The sequence below is a fragment of the Papio anubis genome, chromosome 7 (assembly GCF_008728515.1).
Source record: "Papio anubis isolate 15944 chromosome 7, Panubis1.0, whole genome shotgun sequence".
NCBI lineage: Eukaryota > Metazoa > Chordata > Mammalia > Primates > Cercopithecidae > Papio > Papio anubis.
In genome coordinates this window covers 159,838,357-159,852,029 of record NC_044982.1, presented here as the reverse complement: position 1 = coordinate 159,852,029, position 13,673 = coordinate 159,838,357, and the positions used below count along the sequence as shown (strand labels likewise).

The 13,673-nt window shown below is 51.2% G+C and overlaps 1 protein-coding gene across 9 annotated transcripts in view; it reads right to left on the bottom strand.

The window, feature by feature from the left end:
• ATP10A (ATPase phospholipid transporting 10A (putative)) overlaps positions 1 to 13,673 on the bottom strand; it is a 188,336-nt gene that overhangs the window by 20,761 nt on the left and 153,902 nt on the right. For all 9 annotated transcript variants that reach the window (XR_004185237.1, XR_004185236.1, XM_031668922.1 and 6 more), the window contains 4 exons: positions 11,988 to 12,552; positions 6,501 to 6,604; positions 6,280 to 6,406; positions 690 to 874 (listed from right to left, as the gene is read on the bottom strand). Coding sequence is in view for 7 of the 9 variants with exons in the window: in XM_031668922.1 (XP_031524782.1) it covers positions 690 to 874; positions 6,280 to 6,406; positions 6,501 to 6,604; positions 11,988 to 12,552 (981 nt within the window). In the remaining 2 variants the exon portion in view is untranslated. The remainder of the gene's footprint in view (positions 1 to 689; positions 875 to 6,279; positions 6,407 to 6,500; positions 6,605 to 11,987; positions 12,553 to 13,673) is intronic.

Genomic DNA, 13,673 nt, shown 5'->3' with positions numbered 1-13,673 from the left:
GCAGTGCTGGAAAAGATACTGAGCGAAATAGTACAGCACTTTGAAAAGCAGGCTGGTGTCTGCTGATGGTGCAGTTGTGGACCTAAGAGGGGCTGGGGGGACTCTTAAGTGTGGCCCCAGAGAGGCTGTGGTGGCCTTGGCCACACTGGGGAGGAGCAGATCAGCCACAACAAGACGGTTCCCTGCTCCATTCAAGAAGCCTGAAAGCCAGCGCAAGAAGTTTTGAGTGGGAACTCCTGTGAGGACTCAGAGCCCAGACCAGGGCAGTATATGAGGCAGCTATTCCCCACAGCCTTGGGGATTTAAACAGACAAATCCGACTGGATAAGGAAGTCCTCAGTGCCTGCGATGGTCCTGAGGTGGTCAGTGCTAAATGGACCACTGTCCTGGCTCCACTGTAGAAGCACATGGGACCTCACGAGAAAGTTCTCTGATGACTTGGACAGTACGTCAGGAGAAAGCAGGCTGAACTTCGTATTAATAAAGTCCACGTGTGCATTCCTTTGGTACTAAGAATTCCAGCAAACTTCACCTCTTCCAAGGCAATAACATGCACGTCCTAAACCTGAACGCAGAGGGTGAGGTCCTTCTCACAGCAGCTGCCAGGAATGAGAGTCTCTGCCAAGGGGACCACGATGAACATGGACCACCCCAGGGGAAGGAAGCAGAGCCACTTGAAACCCACCTACCTGGGACGTGGCGTTCAGGGTGATGACCTCCTCGTCGTGGTCCAGCAGTTTGCAGGCATACGCAATGTTGACGGCGGTTTCTTGTTTGTCACCAGTGAGAACCCAAATCTGCAGGCCCGCTTGACGCAATTTAGAAATAGTTTCAGGGACTCCATCCTGCAGGCGGTCTTCAATCCCAGTGGCACCTGGTCAAATGCACAGCAGTGTGAGCGAACCCGCTTCTCACGTGCGCCCCCAATCCTGCTGGGGTGCAAATGGCATGCACCAGATACACCGAAGGCAGGCACTGGTACAGTCCCTGTTGCCTGGGCCTTGCCTGGGGCTGGGCTGCCAGTTGCCTGCCATGCAGTGACAGGAAGTCCTTTGTGGGACCATTTCAGGACAGTGGTGGACGCTTTTGACTGCTCTTTCGATGTGACTCAGTCCAGAGTGCGTAGGAGTAACTGTGAGTCACTGAGTATAATTATATGTACTTACACCAAAGTACCTCGACTTATCTCTAACTTGTAACTTTACAGATAACCTGAAAGCAAAGCGTATGGGAAGGTGTTGGGAATGACGATTATTTGGAGGGATAAAAATACAGCCTTAAAAATTGCCCATCCCATACAAAGCTTCTGGTGAATGAAATTCAGAATGTCCAGTCTCAACAATGCTTGTTACTAGTCACTATAGAAACAGGCTTCACAGGCAAGCCCATTATGTCTTGAAACCAAGATTATCTTAAATATGCTTTTTCCACAAACATAGAGAAGTCGAGAGGCGGGTTTTGCCTTTTTGATCTCAGTATGTTGGGAAAAATCTACTATTGACTGCAGCAATGTGCTTAGGCCTGCCTTGGGTTTTGTTTTGGTTTTTTTTTTTAATCTGTTTACATCTTGGTGAGATGGTTTCTGTCTTCCCCGCTCTGGAAGTAAGCTGCAGCCCCCAGGCCCCGGGTTCGAGCCCTGACTGAGGCTCCTTTACTGCTCGACACCATGCTGTGCCCTGTGCTGGGATGCTGCTATGGACTGAGCGTTTGTGTCCCCCAGATCCATAGGAGGAAGCACTAATCCCCAATGTGATAGTATTAGGATGTGGGGCCTGCAGGAGGTAATTAAGTTCAGACGAGGTCATGAGGATGGGGCTCCCACGATGGGATCAATGTCCTTATAAAAAGAGGCCCTGGGGCTGGGCGCGGTGGCTCACGCCTGTCATCCCAGCACTTCTGGAGGCCGAGGGGGGTGGGTCACTTGAGGTCAGGAGTTCCAGAACAACTTGGTCAATGTGGTGAAACCCCCTCTCTACTAAAAATACAAAACTTAGCTGGGCGTGGTAGTGGGTGCCTGTAATCCCAGCTGCTTGGGAGGCTGAGGCAGAATTGCTTGAACCCAGGAGGTGGAGGTTGCAGTGAGCTGAGATCACGCCACTGCACTCCAGCCTGGGACACAGAGCAAGACTCTGTCTTAATCAATCAATCAATAAATCGGCATTGGAGAGGTGATTTCTCAATCTCCCCATCGTGTGAGGACGCCACAAGGAGGCAGCCGCCTGCAAACCAGGAGGAGATCCCTCACCAGACATTGCAAGCTGTCACAGCCTTGATCTTGGACTTTCGGCCTCCAAAACTGTGAGAAGTAAATGTCTGTGGCTTAAGCCCCCAGTCTGTGGTATTGTGTGACAGCAGCACAAATGAACTAAGCCGCCCTTACCCCTTCTTCTAGAATGACGGGATGGCAGGCATGGGGAGGGGAAGGCGGAACTGGCTCATCCTGAGGGTCACTTGCACTGTGACAGGTTTCTTCATGTCTGGGGAGGGCAGAGGGATGGTCTTGCCTTCCTCTGTGTGTTCGCAGTAATTCATTCATACTTAATGATAGTAATAGTGATTACAGAGTAAGCCTAATAATGGCTAACCTTGATGGATTACTGACAATTTGCCAGGATAACGCTTCCACTACAGTGCTTGAAACATAACCCAGGCAGTTGCCCACTCTTCTGTAAATGGCAACTTCCGGCCGCAAGGATCTTGTGCGTCCCACCTTCGTATCCCAGCTGCCCAGCTAGAGTCCCTCAGTTAAACGTCTGCCAAGAAAGAAAGCAGGGAAGGCTTTGCCGGAAACTCCCATACGGAGGGTGTCTGTTGTTTCACAGGGAAAAGCTAACACCTTGAAAACAGAACTTCTTAGTTCAGGAGCTAATTGGTCAAACTCATGGGCCTCCCACTGGGTCACCCCACAACCCTCACCTTTATAAGGTGTGAGCCTGAGTCATGTGCAGACTAGCATTGAACTGAAAAACGGAGTTATGGGAAGGACCCCCACCTTGGCATGAAACACGGCAGAGGAAAGAGTGTCTGCAGGGAGCAGCCTTTCAAGATGATTTGGGGCACAGTGGCTTTCTTCAGCTTTCCAAGGTACTTGTTCGTGATATAATTTATGTGACTCTGAGTAAATGCCACTGTCTTTATGACCTGACCCTTGGGAGGGCCTGGCATTTCTGAGTATCGTAACACAGGAGTTGGTAGTGTGCAGAGCCCAGCGTCACTGTGCTTGGTGCCACACAGCTTCGAATGGGAGGGGAAAGGATTTCACCAACAAGGAAGTTTTAGACATTTAGAGAAACTAGCAAGGACGCCAGGGAAAATGAGCAAGACAGTGTCCTTTGAATTTAGGTTCCTGCCCAGAGCATTAAGAAAAAGAAAGTTTCAAGAGCATGGAGAGCATGGAGATCTTTCTGCCAAAGATAGTTATGTATGATTCTCTGATGCTATTTAAGATAAGCACCTGGGCCTGGTGCAGGGGTGCACACCTGTAATCCCAGCACTTAGGCAGGCTGAGGCAGGAGGATCGCATTGAACCAGGAGTTTGAGACAAGCCTGAGTGAGACCCCATCTCTACCAAAAAAATTAAAAATTCATCTGGGCCTGGTGGCCCATGCCTGTGGTCCCAGATAGTCAGGAGCCCGAGGCGGGAGGATCACTAGAGCCCAGAAATTTGAGCTCACGGTGTGCTGTGATCGCACCACTGCACTCCAGCCCAGGTGGCAGAGTGAGACTCTGTCTCAAAGCTAAAAAAAAAAAAAAAAAGAAAGCACCTTCATGGAAAGACTTAGAAAGGAGTATTTGGCTTTGGAATTGTAAATATATAAGTGGCTGGCTTCACTTTTCTCAATGAAGCCGAGGAGCTGGAACACAGTGTCCGCGTTTGAGCTGTGTGAACACTAAGGTGGTGGGTGGCTCTTGTACTCTCCGGCTCAGGCCTCGTCATTTGAAACATAAACATACCAGGTAGCAGGAGATGGTAAGTGGTGAACAACCGGCCTGTGGGAGGGAGGCTGACTGACTGCATTTGCTCATTTCTGTGGTGTAAATACTCCCACCTCGGCTGACTTCAATCTACTAACATAGCATCAAAAGGCAACGTGAGATTCCTGAACATTTATGTGGGCTACTGCAAAATGCTTCAAAATTTATCCAAGGGCTCTGCCAGCAGGCGTGAGCAGGCTCCAGTGCACGGCTGGCACCCATGTGGGCAACCCAGGAGTTCCATCACCAACACATCTCAGAGCCATCCTCATGTGCACTTGGAGGGAAGTGTCACCTAAGGATGACAGTGGGACGTGGTGGAATCAGGGTTTGGAGAAATGCTGATGGCCAGGATCCCTACTCCAATCAAAGGAAGCGGAACAGGGGATCAGAAAACTCTGATTTTAGATCTTCACACAGTTGCCCAAGTAAAAATTACAGAATCCAAGCAAGAAATCCCTGTGAAGAAGACCTAAGATGACTGGATCTCAAGTTCACTATGAGCCTCGGTACAGCAGGGGCTGTTAATGACTTAGGATATGTTAACAGAGCTACAGCACCAGGGCCAAGAGAGGTGACAGATGCACCATCACCAGAGAGAGCCGGCAGAGGAGAGGCCAGCTGGGTGCAAACGGTGTGGAAGCACCAACAGGAGACTCATCACCGCACAACCGCTCAGAGCCAGGCCCTGTGCCTGCGCCACGCTCAGTGCCTCCCGTCATCCCTTCCTTTCACCCTCACGGGAGCCCGAAACACTGGGATTACCAGCCCCCCAGAGCAGAACTTGGATGCAAAAAGGACTGAGCCACAGGCTGCCCAACCAGCCTGCACGACCAGCCTGCCTGGCCAACTTGCACAACCAGCTTGCAGGGGCAGAGCAGGGCTGGACAAATGAGTCAGGGCTCCTGGGCTCTGAGAGCAGGGAAGGTGGAGAAAGGGCAGGCTGGGACTCACAGCCATGTCCCCAAATAGTCAAGGTTTCATCATGCGGAAAAGGGAGGAGATTCTGTCTGCATGACTCCAGGGGGTGGAACCAGCACACACTGTGAAAAGGCACCGGAGGGTCAATTTCCCTCCATTCGAGAAGTTAGTGCTGTCCGGGGGAAAAGCTGCTCCCTGGGGAAGGTGTCCCACAGTGAAGGGTTAAAAGCCAGGCTGGTCAGTGAGGCTGGGCGGGCACGTCTGGGAGAACCAGCAGACGGCTCCTACCCCACAGGCCTGCACAATACTGTCTTCTGGGGAAGCCCAGTCAGTCCAGACGACAGCAGCCCTGTTTTAGTAAGCCAAAACTTCGGGGCCTAAAACAGGCACAGCCATTTCTCAGGTGTTCCCTTTAATTCACATCCAGGGCTGCCACTCGTGGTGCCATTGGGCTCCTGGATCCCAGGGCTTTCCGAGTAATGTGTGGCCTTCTATAAGATACTATGGGCAAATAATGCATAAAATGTGTGCAGATATATGTTATGCCTAGTGTACATTACGCTATTAAATGCAAACCTTAACTATGTATTATGCTAGAAATGTAGATATAAATATATAGCTATCCCAACTCCTCTGCCCAGAAAAAGAGGGCAAGTGAACACCGCCTTTTTGTGTGAAGTGAAGACGAACTCCTCAGGGCTTTGTGTTCGAGAGGTACCACCTGACCCACAGCACCCGGGATGGAGGTGGGGGTGCAGCACCCTCAACACCAGCTCCTCGAGGACACACAGAGCACGTATACAGTGACTCAGCTAGTTTAATGAATGCTTTAATAAATAGGAAAATAAATATTTTAAGTATTAAGCAATAACATAAAAAATATCTTCATTTATCACTGATACTAGTTAGCATTTACTAAGTACCAAGATGAACACAGTAGGAAATGTGGACATAGTTCAGAAAAAAAATGAGCCCATGTTCTTTTCATCCACCTCAAATCTGTGAAACATTCCTAAGATGCAAAATGCAGCAGTCTCTGGGTTCCAAAAGTTTCCCTGTTTCCCGAGGGAAAAATCCTTTCAACCCCCAACTGTCAGGAACCTCACTCCTTGTCTCTATTTTTGGTGGGAAAGCAGGTTAAGGGGAAGCATGGCAGCTGCTGTCTTGGGGTGCCTGGCGGGCAGCAGCTGCGCCTCACAGAAACGACACTGGGAGAAGATTCAGGCAAGCACCCTCCCGCCTCGGCTGCACCAGCGTCCGGCCAGGCAGCTCCCTAACCAAGGCCAGCCTGCGGAGCAGCTGCTGACAAGAGCTCTCACCCCTCCAGGGCTGCCCCTGCAAACTCCACGCTGCTCTTAGGCATGCGGCTCGCAAGTTAATTACCTAACAGGTGCAGGTTCGTCTCCAGGCGAATGGCAGACTGGAAGAGGAGCTCCTCGCTGTTTTCTGGGGAGGACTCTGCTTCTAGGTGGCTTTGCAACCAGCAGGCATACTCTTCTTTACTCAGAACCTGTGGGAGATGCATTGCTGAGTACTGCACCAGGTGCTGCTCACTGCGGGGCGCCCACCGGCACAGGCACCCTCGCGGGGCCGCCCCCACTCACCCTCTTGGCGATGCACAAGGTGCGCAGGCCTTCCGCCGCGTACAGGTTGAGGTAATTCTGAGTTTTGCTCCGGATCTTTTTTTGATGCCTCCCTCTGGCGTCGACTAGGTTGGAGAATAAGCAGAAACATGGGTAAGACCTGGCATCTGCGGAACGATCTTCAGACACTCTGAGATTTACCCCGTGTCTGTTCGTTACTTGCGAATACAGCACAAGTTTTCATATAGAATTCAAAGCAAAAATGAGCTGTTACTTTTAAAAAAGAATCTCATCAATATGCAAATGTTTGGCTGTTTATTTTATTTTTTCATAGAGACAGGGTTTTGCCATGTTGCCCAGACTGGTCACGAACTCCTGGGCTCAAGCCATCCGCACACTTCGGCCTCCCAAAGTGCTGGGATACAGGTGTGAGCCACTGCGTCCGGCTGATGTTTGGCTGTTTCTAACAACCTTTGTTGAAATCAGCTCATGAAAATAAAAACTTCATCAAAAGCAATTTGGCATCCTTTTGCCCAGCCTATTAAATGGAGGCTCACGTTCTTCCTGTTAATGAAAAGTCTTACTTAATGGGAAGTGCACTTTCTATCCTCAGAACAGTAGGATCCTTACAAGTAGCACTGCCAGATATAACAAATGATGTCTAAATATGGCATAAGACATACTTTTACTTAAAAAATGATTTATCTGAAATTCAAGTTTAACTGGACATTCTATATATATATACATTGTTTGTGAAATCTGGCAACACTACTGACCAGTTATGAGGCCCCTGGCCCAGGAAGGCTTATCTACTAATTGAAGTCTACCGCCTGACAAAGCAGACCTGGTAAGAGACGCTTTTACGTGCCTGGCCATGCTGCATTCTCCATGGGGGTGATGGAGCCTTCAAGGGAGTGATCATTGGTTCTTGGAGGTGGAAGAATCTTACTCCTTTCTATATAAAGTCTAAGTACACATATAGAACATAAACAGATACACAGCATATCTATGTTATTAGAAGGCCATGAGGGGACAATTGAAAAAAAAGTCTGAAAAGGCTCTTTATGGAGTTGATAACGGGGAAGAAAAAAAGTTGCCCTGGGATCCTTTGCTTTAGGTATTTACATTTCCTGACAGGATGATGCTCAAACTCATCTTTGTATTCCTGGTATCATGGTAACACTCTTAGAAGACGCAGATAACCTTTTCCCAGAATCAGATTGTTCTTCGAACAAAGCCTGCCTATCTGAGGGGCTTTGGAAATGAAACAGTCATGATAAAGCTGTCCCACTGTTCCGGGCAGAGGCGACATGTGGTGTGTACTGGGACATGTGGTGGTACTGGGTGTGACACTGAGATTAACCACACTTTCCAAAAACGAAACGAACTGAGCCCACAGAGGGGGGACGGGCCACTCGGGACCCTGGGTGCCCCAGACAAGGAGATGGCCCCACAGGCGTCTGCTTCTCAGGTAGACACTGGGGTGTTTCTGTGCAGGGCCATCTGCACAGGGCCTAGTGACAGGGAGCACCTGGCCCTGCCAGGCAGAAGCGGCTGAGCCCGTCGTCCTCTCCTGCAGACACGGACACACACCTGTGCCCCTTCTGGCAAGATCTGCACCTTGTTCTTGGGTGACTTTTCCTTTACACGTCTTGCTGCACCTACCACTGAGCAGTCACTGCAGAAAACCGAGGCTGGACTTTGGAGGGTGGGGCCCTTGTGGAGGCTGGGATCTGTCTACACTCTGATGGAGGGCAGGAGAGGATGGGAAGAACTCAAGCTCCAAGGAGACCATCACTGAGGAGCTGGGGGAACCTCCGAAGGAGAATGTACTGGGGAACGAGAGTGTGGATCCCCAGAGGCATTCAGTCAGACCCGCTCTTCTCCACCTGCTGGAGTGACGCTGGGGGTGGCTGATTTCAGGCTGGAGGCATGGCAATGTTCACACTGCATTTTTGGCGATGGTCATGCAATATTAGCGCCTTCTTTCTGATGTTCCACAGCCAGCCAGGTCCTGTGTGTCTTGTCTCCCTATGGTCACAGGAGGAATTCTGTGCCTGGAACTCAGCTCCTTGGGTAAGGAGTGACACCACCCGCAGGAGCGGGACCAGTGCTGCCCGGCGCCCCCTGCTGGGTGGGGACAGCCGAGAGCTCTGTGCCGCAGCCCCCTGAGGCCGCATCTGGGTGGGGGTGGACGGGGCTAAGCACACAGCTCCAGGCACAGTCTGCAAAGATGACTCCGGTGCCCACCGACCTCAGACACAGCAGGGCCGAGACAGCTGCGCCTGGCAGTGGGCTGCACCTGATATCCCCACCAGGAGACAGCTGGTGAGCAGTGCTTGCAGCCCTGCAGAGGCCCTCAGAGGGATGAGGGTAGCCTCTCTTCGTGATTTTACCATGTGTTTTAACGTTGCTGCAAGTGATATTTCCATTTCTTCTACGCTTTACAAGCGATATTTCCCCAACAAGGAGTTATCTGATTAAAATGGTAAACTAAGGTGCAGTCCCTGCTTGTACATGCATGTACTCATCATAAAAAAATACGTACTGATTACTGCATGGCAGCAACGTGTGAGGCCCACACTAGGCAGTGGGCTAAGGCCAACTCTCTGTCCTGGCTCTGAGAGATGGCAGACTGGCTTGAGGTTTACGCCTTAAAGACCACACAAAGTAGCAATGCCACCAAACCGCAAGTAAGTGAATCTTAACGGGAAGGGGCCAGAGACTTGGGAAGGTACCGAGTGGATGCTGGACATCTACGTGACAGAGGGCACTCAGCTAGGGGCTCGTGTGGGGACTTCCCGTGAGAGGTAGGCACTGTGATTTCCTTTGTAGATGGGAAACGGAGGCACAGAAAGAGTGAGTGACTCGTCCAGGGTCATCCCAGCCAGTAAGTGTAGACCTGGGATTTGAACAGAGATCTGTGAGAATGGGTTGCGGTGGAGTCCCTGCTTGTTGCCTGACACCACACCTGCCAGGGCAGGTAAGCCGTGGCCGCATCCTCCTGATGTAATACAGTCACGCCCACTATCTGCTCAGCCAACTCGGGCTTCTTCTGGTGAAAATGTTTTGAGCCCTCTAAAGAGGGCATCAGATTAAGTCCGGAGTGGGACAGCTCTGTGCCCTCCTCAGTTTGTCACCTACACACAGGTGATAAATTGATCTACGTAGGTGGTAAGTTGATCTGCACAGGCAGAGCGATCGCCAGGCACAGTGAGTCCTCTGTAATGAGTCTGCACTGGTCCACATCCCTCCACCACTCCCCAAGTAAAAGGCAAACGATCTGTGCATAAGGGTGGGTGGTCACAGGTGGGTAACTTCAAGGGGACCCCAGGGCCATGCTGTAGTCATTCTCTTGGGAAACCGCTGGGATCTCTGAACTTCCTGAACCTTAACCTGCCCAGTGTTGACACGTAGATCTTCCTTATCTGAACCTGACTTCGTGCACTGCTTGAAAATTCCCAGAGGAAGGCAGAGATAACGCAAGCCCTTGATTAATTTTCCCCATCAATGTCATGGTTTTGATAAGGAGAGAGCTGTGACAATGTCATTACCTGGCCTTTCCATGATGCCATGGATTTCAGGTCCTTTTTCTTATCTGCGGTTACCTGGTTATGGGAAGCTCCCTTCCTGAGAGCCACAGCAAAGTCACGCTGACGATGCTGGGCCTGAGAGGCTCCCCGGCCTGGGTAGGGGCTCCCCGACCCCGACCGTGAGGTCGATTCTGAGTCAGAGGAGAGCAGCGTGGATGGTCTTGTAACCGGCATCAAGGGCCTTCCCAACTTGCAGACGAACGAGGAAATCCCTGGCTCACTCAGGGCCCGTGGAGGCCAGGCCGCCACTGCTCCTTCTGCCATGGCCTCGGTGCCTGCCAGTGAACAGGGAGGGGAGCCCTGCCTCCTGATAAGCTCTATCCACCCTGGTAAGGTACCAAAAAGCAGGGGTAGAAGAGTGAGCAGGTCATGATGCTAAATTTATTCAATCGAAAGGCATCCAGTTTTCTGGGATATCCTTGGTGATTTTTTGGGAGGGGACAGGGTGGATGTGAAATCTCGTCTTTCTTTTATGAAATGATGGCTGATGGTATTAGCGACACGTAATGACAGCAGTTATTTTTGTCTGTGTTCTGCTTTTGAGGTTTTCTACTCATGTAAAAAAACACGTTGCCAGCAAAGTACAAGCCTGGCAACTGCTGCGGCCTTCCTCGCACAGCTTACAGGCCTCCCTGCTCTACAGGCTGGGACAGGCCTCACCTGCCAGCGCCAGGCAGCCCCCACATGCCAGGGCCACTCCATGCCTTCCCCTTAGACATCACCCGTCATGCTGTGAAGTCTGAAGCCCAGGACCCCTTCAGTTGTCTTGAACCCAAGGTTGTGGAGTAAGACAGAGAGAGTTTTTTGCTGTAGAATGAAATCACTCAGATAACTGCCCTGTTTATGTTTTTCTCTTGTGTGGATGTAAACAGGAATCCATTTTCCGAAGAAGCTTCCTAGAACTCAAAATCTGTCCATGAATTGGATTCTTTGCCGACTCCAGGGCAGAGGCCCTGCAGCAGGAGAAAGGCGAAATCTCGCCCCGCAATGGCTGTCATTGTGGAAGGTCATCAAAACTCCTCTCAGAGACACATCTGCAGATTCAGCTCAGCTGCCTTTTGGAGGTCACAGCTCTGTGATGGGGACATGGATTTCCTGTATGAAGCTCTTCCTCCCATCCAATTCTCCATCATGAACGGTCCTGGGCTTCTGTGCCAGGGGTCCTGTCCTGGGGCACTGAGATGCTGGCAAGAAAGGCCTGTGGGAGGTGAAGTGCTCCCTAGCTCCAACTCGGAGCTCCAGAAGGGAGCATCTGGCTGATAGCGTTTCCCAGCAGCTGCTGCCCAGAGCTGCTTCCAGGGTGCAGAAAACAGGAAGCCTGTGGCAGGCAGTAGAGCCTCAGTGGGGCCCCTAGGCTGCTGCAGCATCCTCACCTCCACCCAGCTCAGTTCCCCGGAGCTGAGGCTGCACTTCTCCATCCTCCGAGCACAGAGGGAGAGGTGGGTGGCCAGGTTCGCTTTATGAGAGGCGCTTGACCCTTCCCCTCCCAAGTGCCAGAACAGAGGGCAGTGGGTGAGGCCGGCATCCCTCACTTCCTGGGCCCCCACCGTGGCTCCAGGCAGCCCACAAACCGTGGCCTGGATCTCTGAGCTGCACTAGAACTTTCCAGAGCTACTATCTAGATTCTCACCCTTCATCGTTCAAATTTAAAACCTGACACTCTCCAAGTATCCTCTGTCCCCCTAGTTCTTGGAGGTGGGGGTGTCCAGGCACGGAAGCCCCCTGAATACTTTCTAGTCCAAACCCTTCAAACAGGCAAACAGTGATCTGAAGAAACCGTGCAATTCTCTGATGGGCACTGCTTTCAGGAAAGGATTAATGAAAATCACTTTACTCAAGAGAAGGAATTGGGTGGGTATATTTATCAGGACTTCCTCCCCGGAGCCGGGGTGCAGCTGGGCAGGGGTGGGGGTACCTGAAGAGCAGGGCTGCAGGAGATCCATGACCACTGAGTCGGCCCCCTTGGTGTAGACGTTGATCTCATTGGTAAGCGGGTGCCGGATCACCACTGACATCCTCTTGCGGATGGAGTCGAAACCCAGTGTGTGCAGGAGGTCGAAGGTGAGCCTGCCCAGGTGGGGCAGCTCCACGGACACTTGGTCGTGCAGCCGCTCCACGAGCACGCAGTTGTAGGCTCTGGCCGCATACACCAGCGCCGCCTCATCCGGGCTCTCGGCCTCGTACCGCAGCTCATGGTCTGGCTCCTGCTCCTGGGCAAGCTCCGAGGCCCAGTCATCCGCCTGGCTGCTGTAGCTGTTGCTGGTGATGGCCGAAGTGGGCTGGCCCAGGCTCTCCAGCCTGAGAAGCATGCCGTCGCTGGACGGGGTGGACAGGAAGCTGGAGCCCGACTTGTGGTTGGACTTGTTGGCGGCCAGGCTCCCGATGCTGCTGCAGCCAGAGGTCAGGCAGCTGGGTGTGAACCTCCGCAGGAAGTCCTCTATCGTCTTCACGGGGGACTTCAGCTCAAACCTCACCCTCACCTGCAAGAGAAATGGTCAGAAGGCAGGTGAAGGAACTGCTATGTCCCCCAGAGGCCCCACCCTGATTCCCACAGGATGCTCCAGGCACTTGGAGGAACAATGGTGTTGACTTCCCCACGGGGTCTCAGAACACACATTTCCTATTTCCCAGATTTCAGGCATGCATTGAAATTGCAGGCAGAGACAGTATTCCTGCCTTGAGATCCTCCGTTGGCCTCTTCCACTTCTCTTAAGCAAAGGTTATGCAACGTTCTTTCAGAACGTGATTGCTGAGGGCCCATCAGTGAGGCCCTGATGTATGCAGGGGAGTTGCAGCTGGTGGCATTTGCTGGCTTCATTTGGGGCTGTCCCTGTACTACGGTGTCCCCTTGCTTTGCAAAAAACAGCTCAGAGGAGCAGGCTCACCATTGCCTGGCACAAAACTGGGCATTTTTTTCCAATTAAAAAGCCATTTAACAAACCATCAGCTTATACTTCCTTTGAATTATGTCTATAAGAATTTAATATACAAATCACATTTCCAGTCCCCAAATAATCTTTCTAAGCACATTAAATACACTGACAAATTGAGGATCCCAAACATGGAAACAATATTTTAACCACCACAGTAAGAAACAAAATGAGTTACACACACACACACACACACACACAGAGTTAAAGTTTCAAAAAGCTCAATGATAGAGCAACAGAGCCATGTTTTTTTCTTGCTCTTTATTGAAAGAGCAAATGTCAAAACAACCGAAATATTGAATTAGCAATTCTTAAAACCGCCATTTTACCATTGCATCCTAAGTTCTGAATTACAGTAACAGCCTCCAGAAAAGTCAGGTGTTTGGTAAAGCAAGGCGCACAGAGCCAGATTTTGATACAGGTGCTTTTCCTTTGGTCTTGCCATGACTGTAAATACGCTACATAGCCAGCTGGGAGACACAGGCACCCACATGGCAATCCCTGCTAGCTCCAAATGTCCTCGAAGGTGGCGCTCACCAACCAATACGTGGGAACAGAAATGCACCCAGAGACATGTTCGCCTGCAGCCTGAGTGTGGGTGATTGATAGGCTGTTCCCTAGGTGGAACTCATGTCGTGTAACCTTCAGCATAAGCCTCCATGACGCTGTGG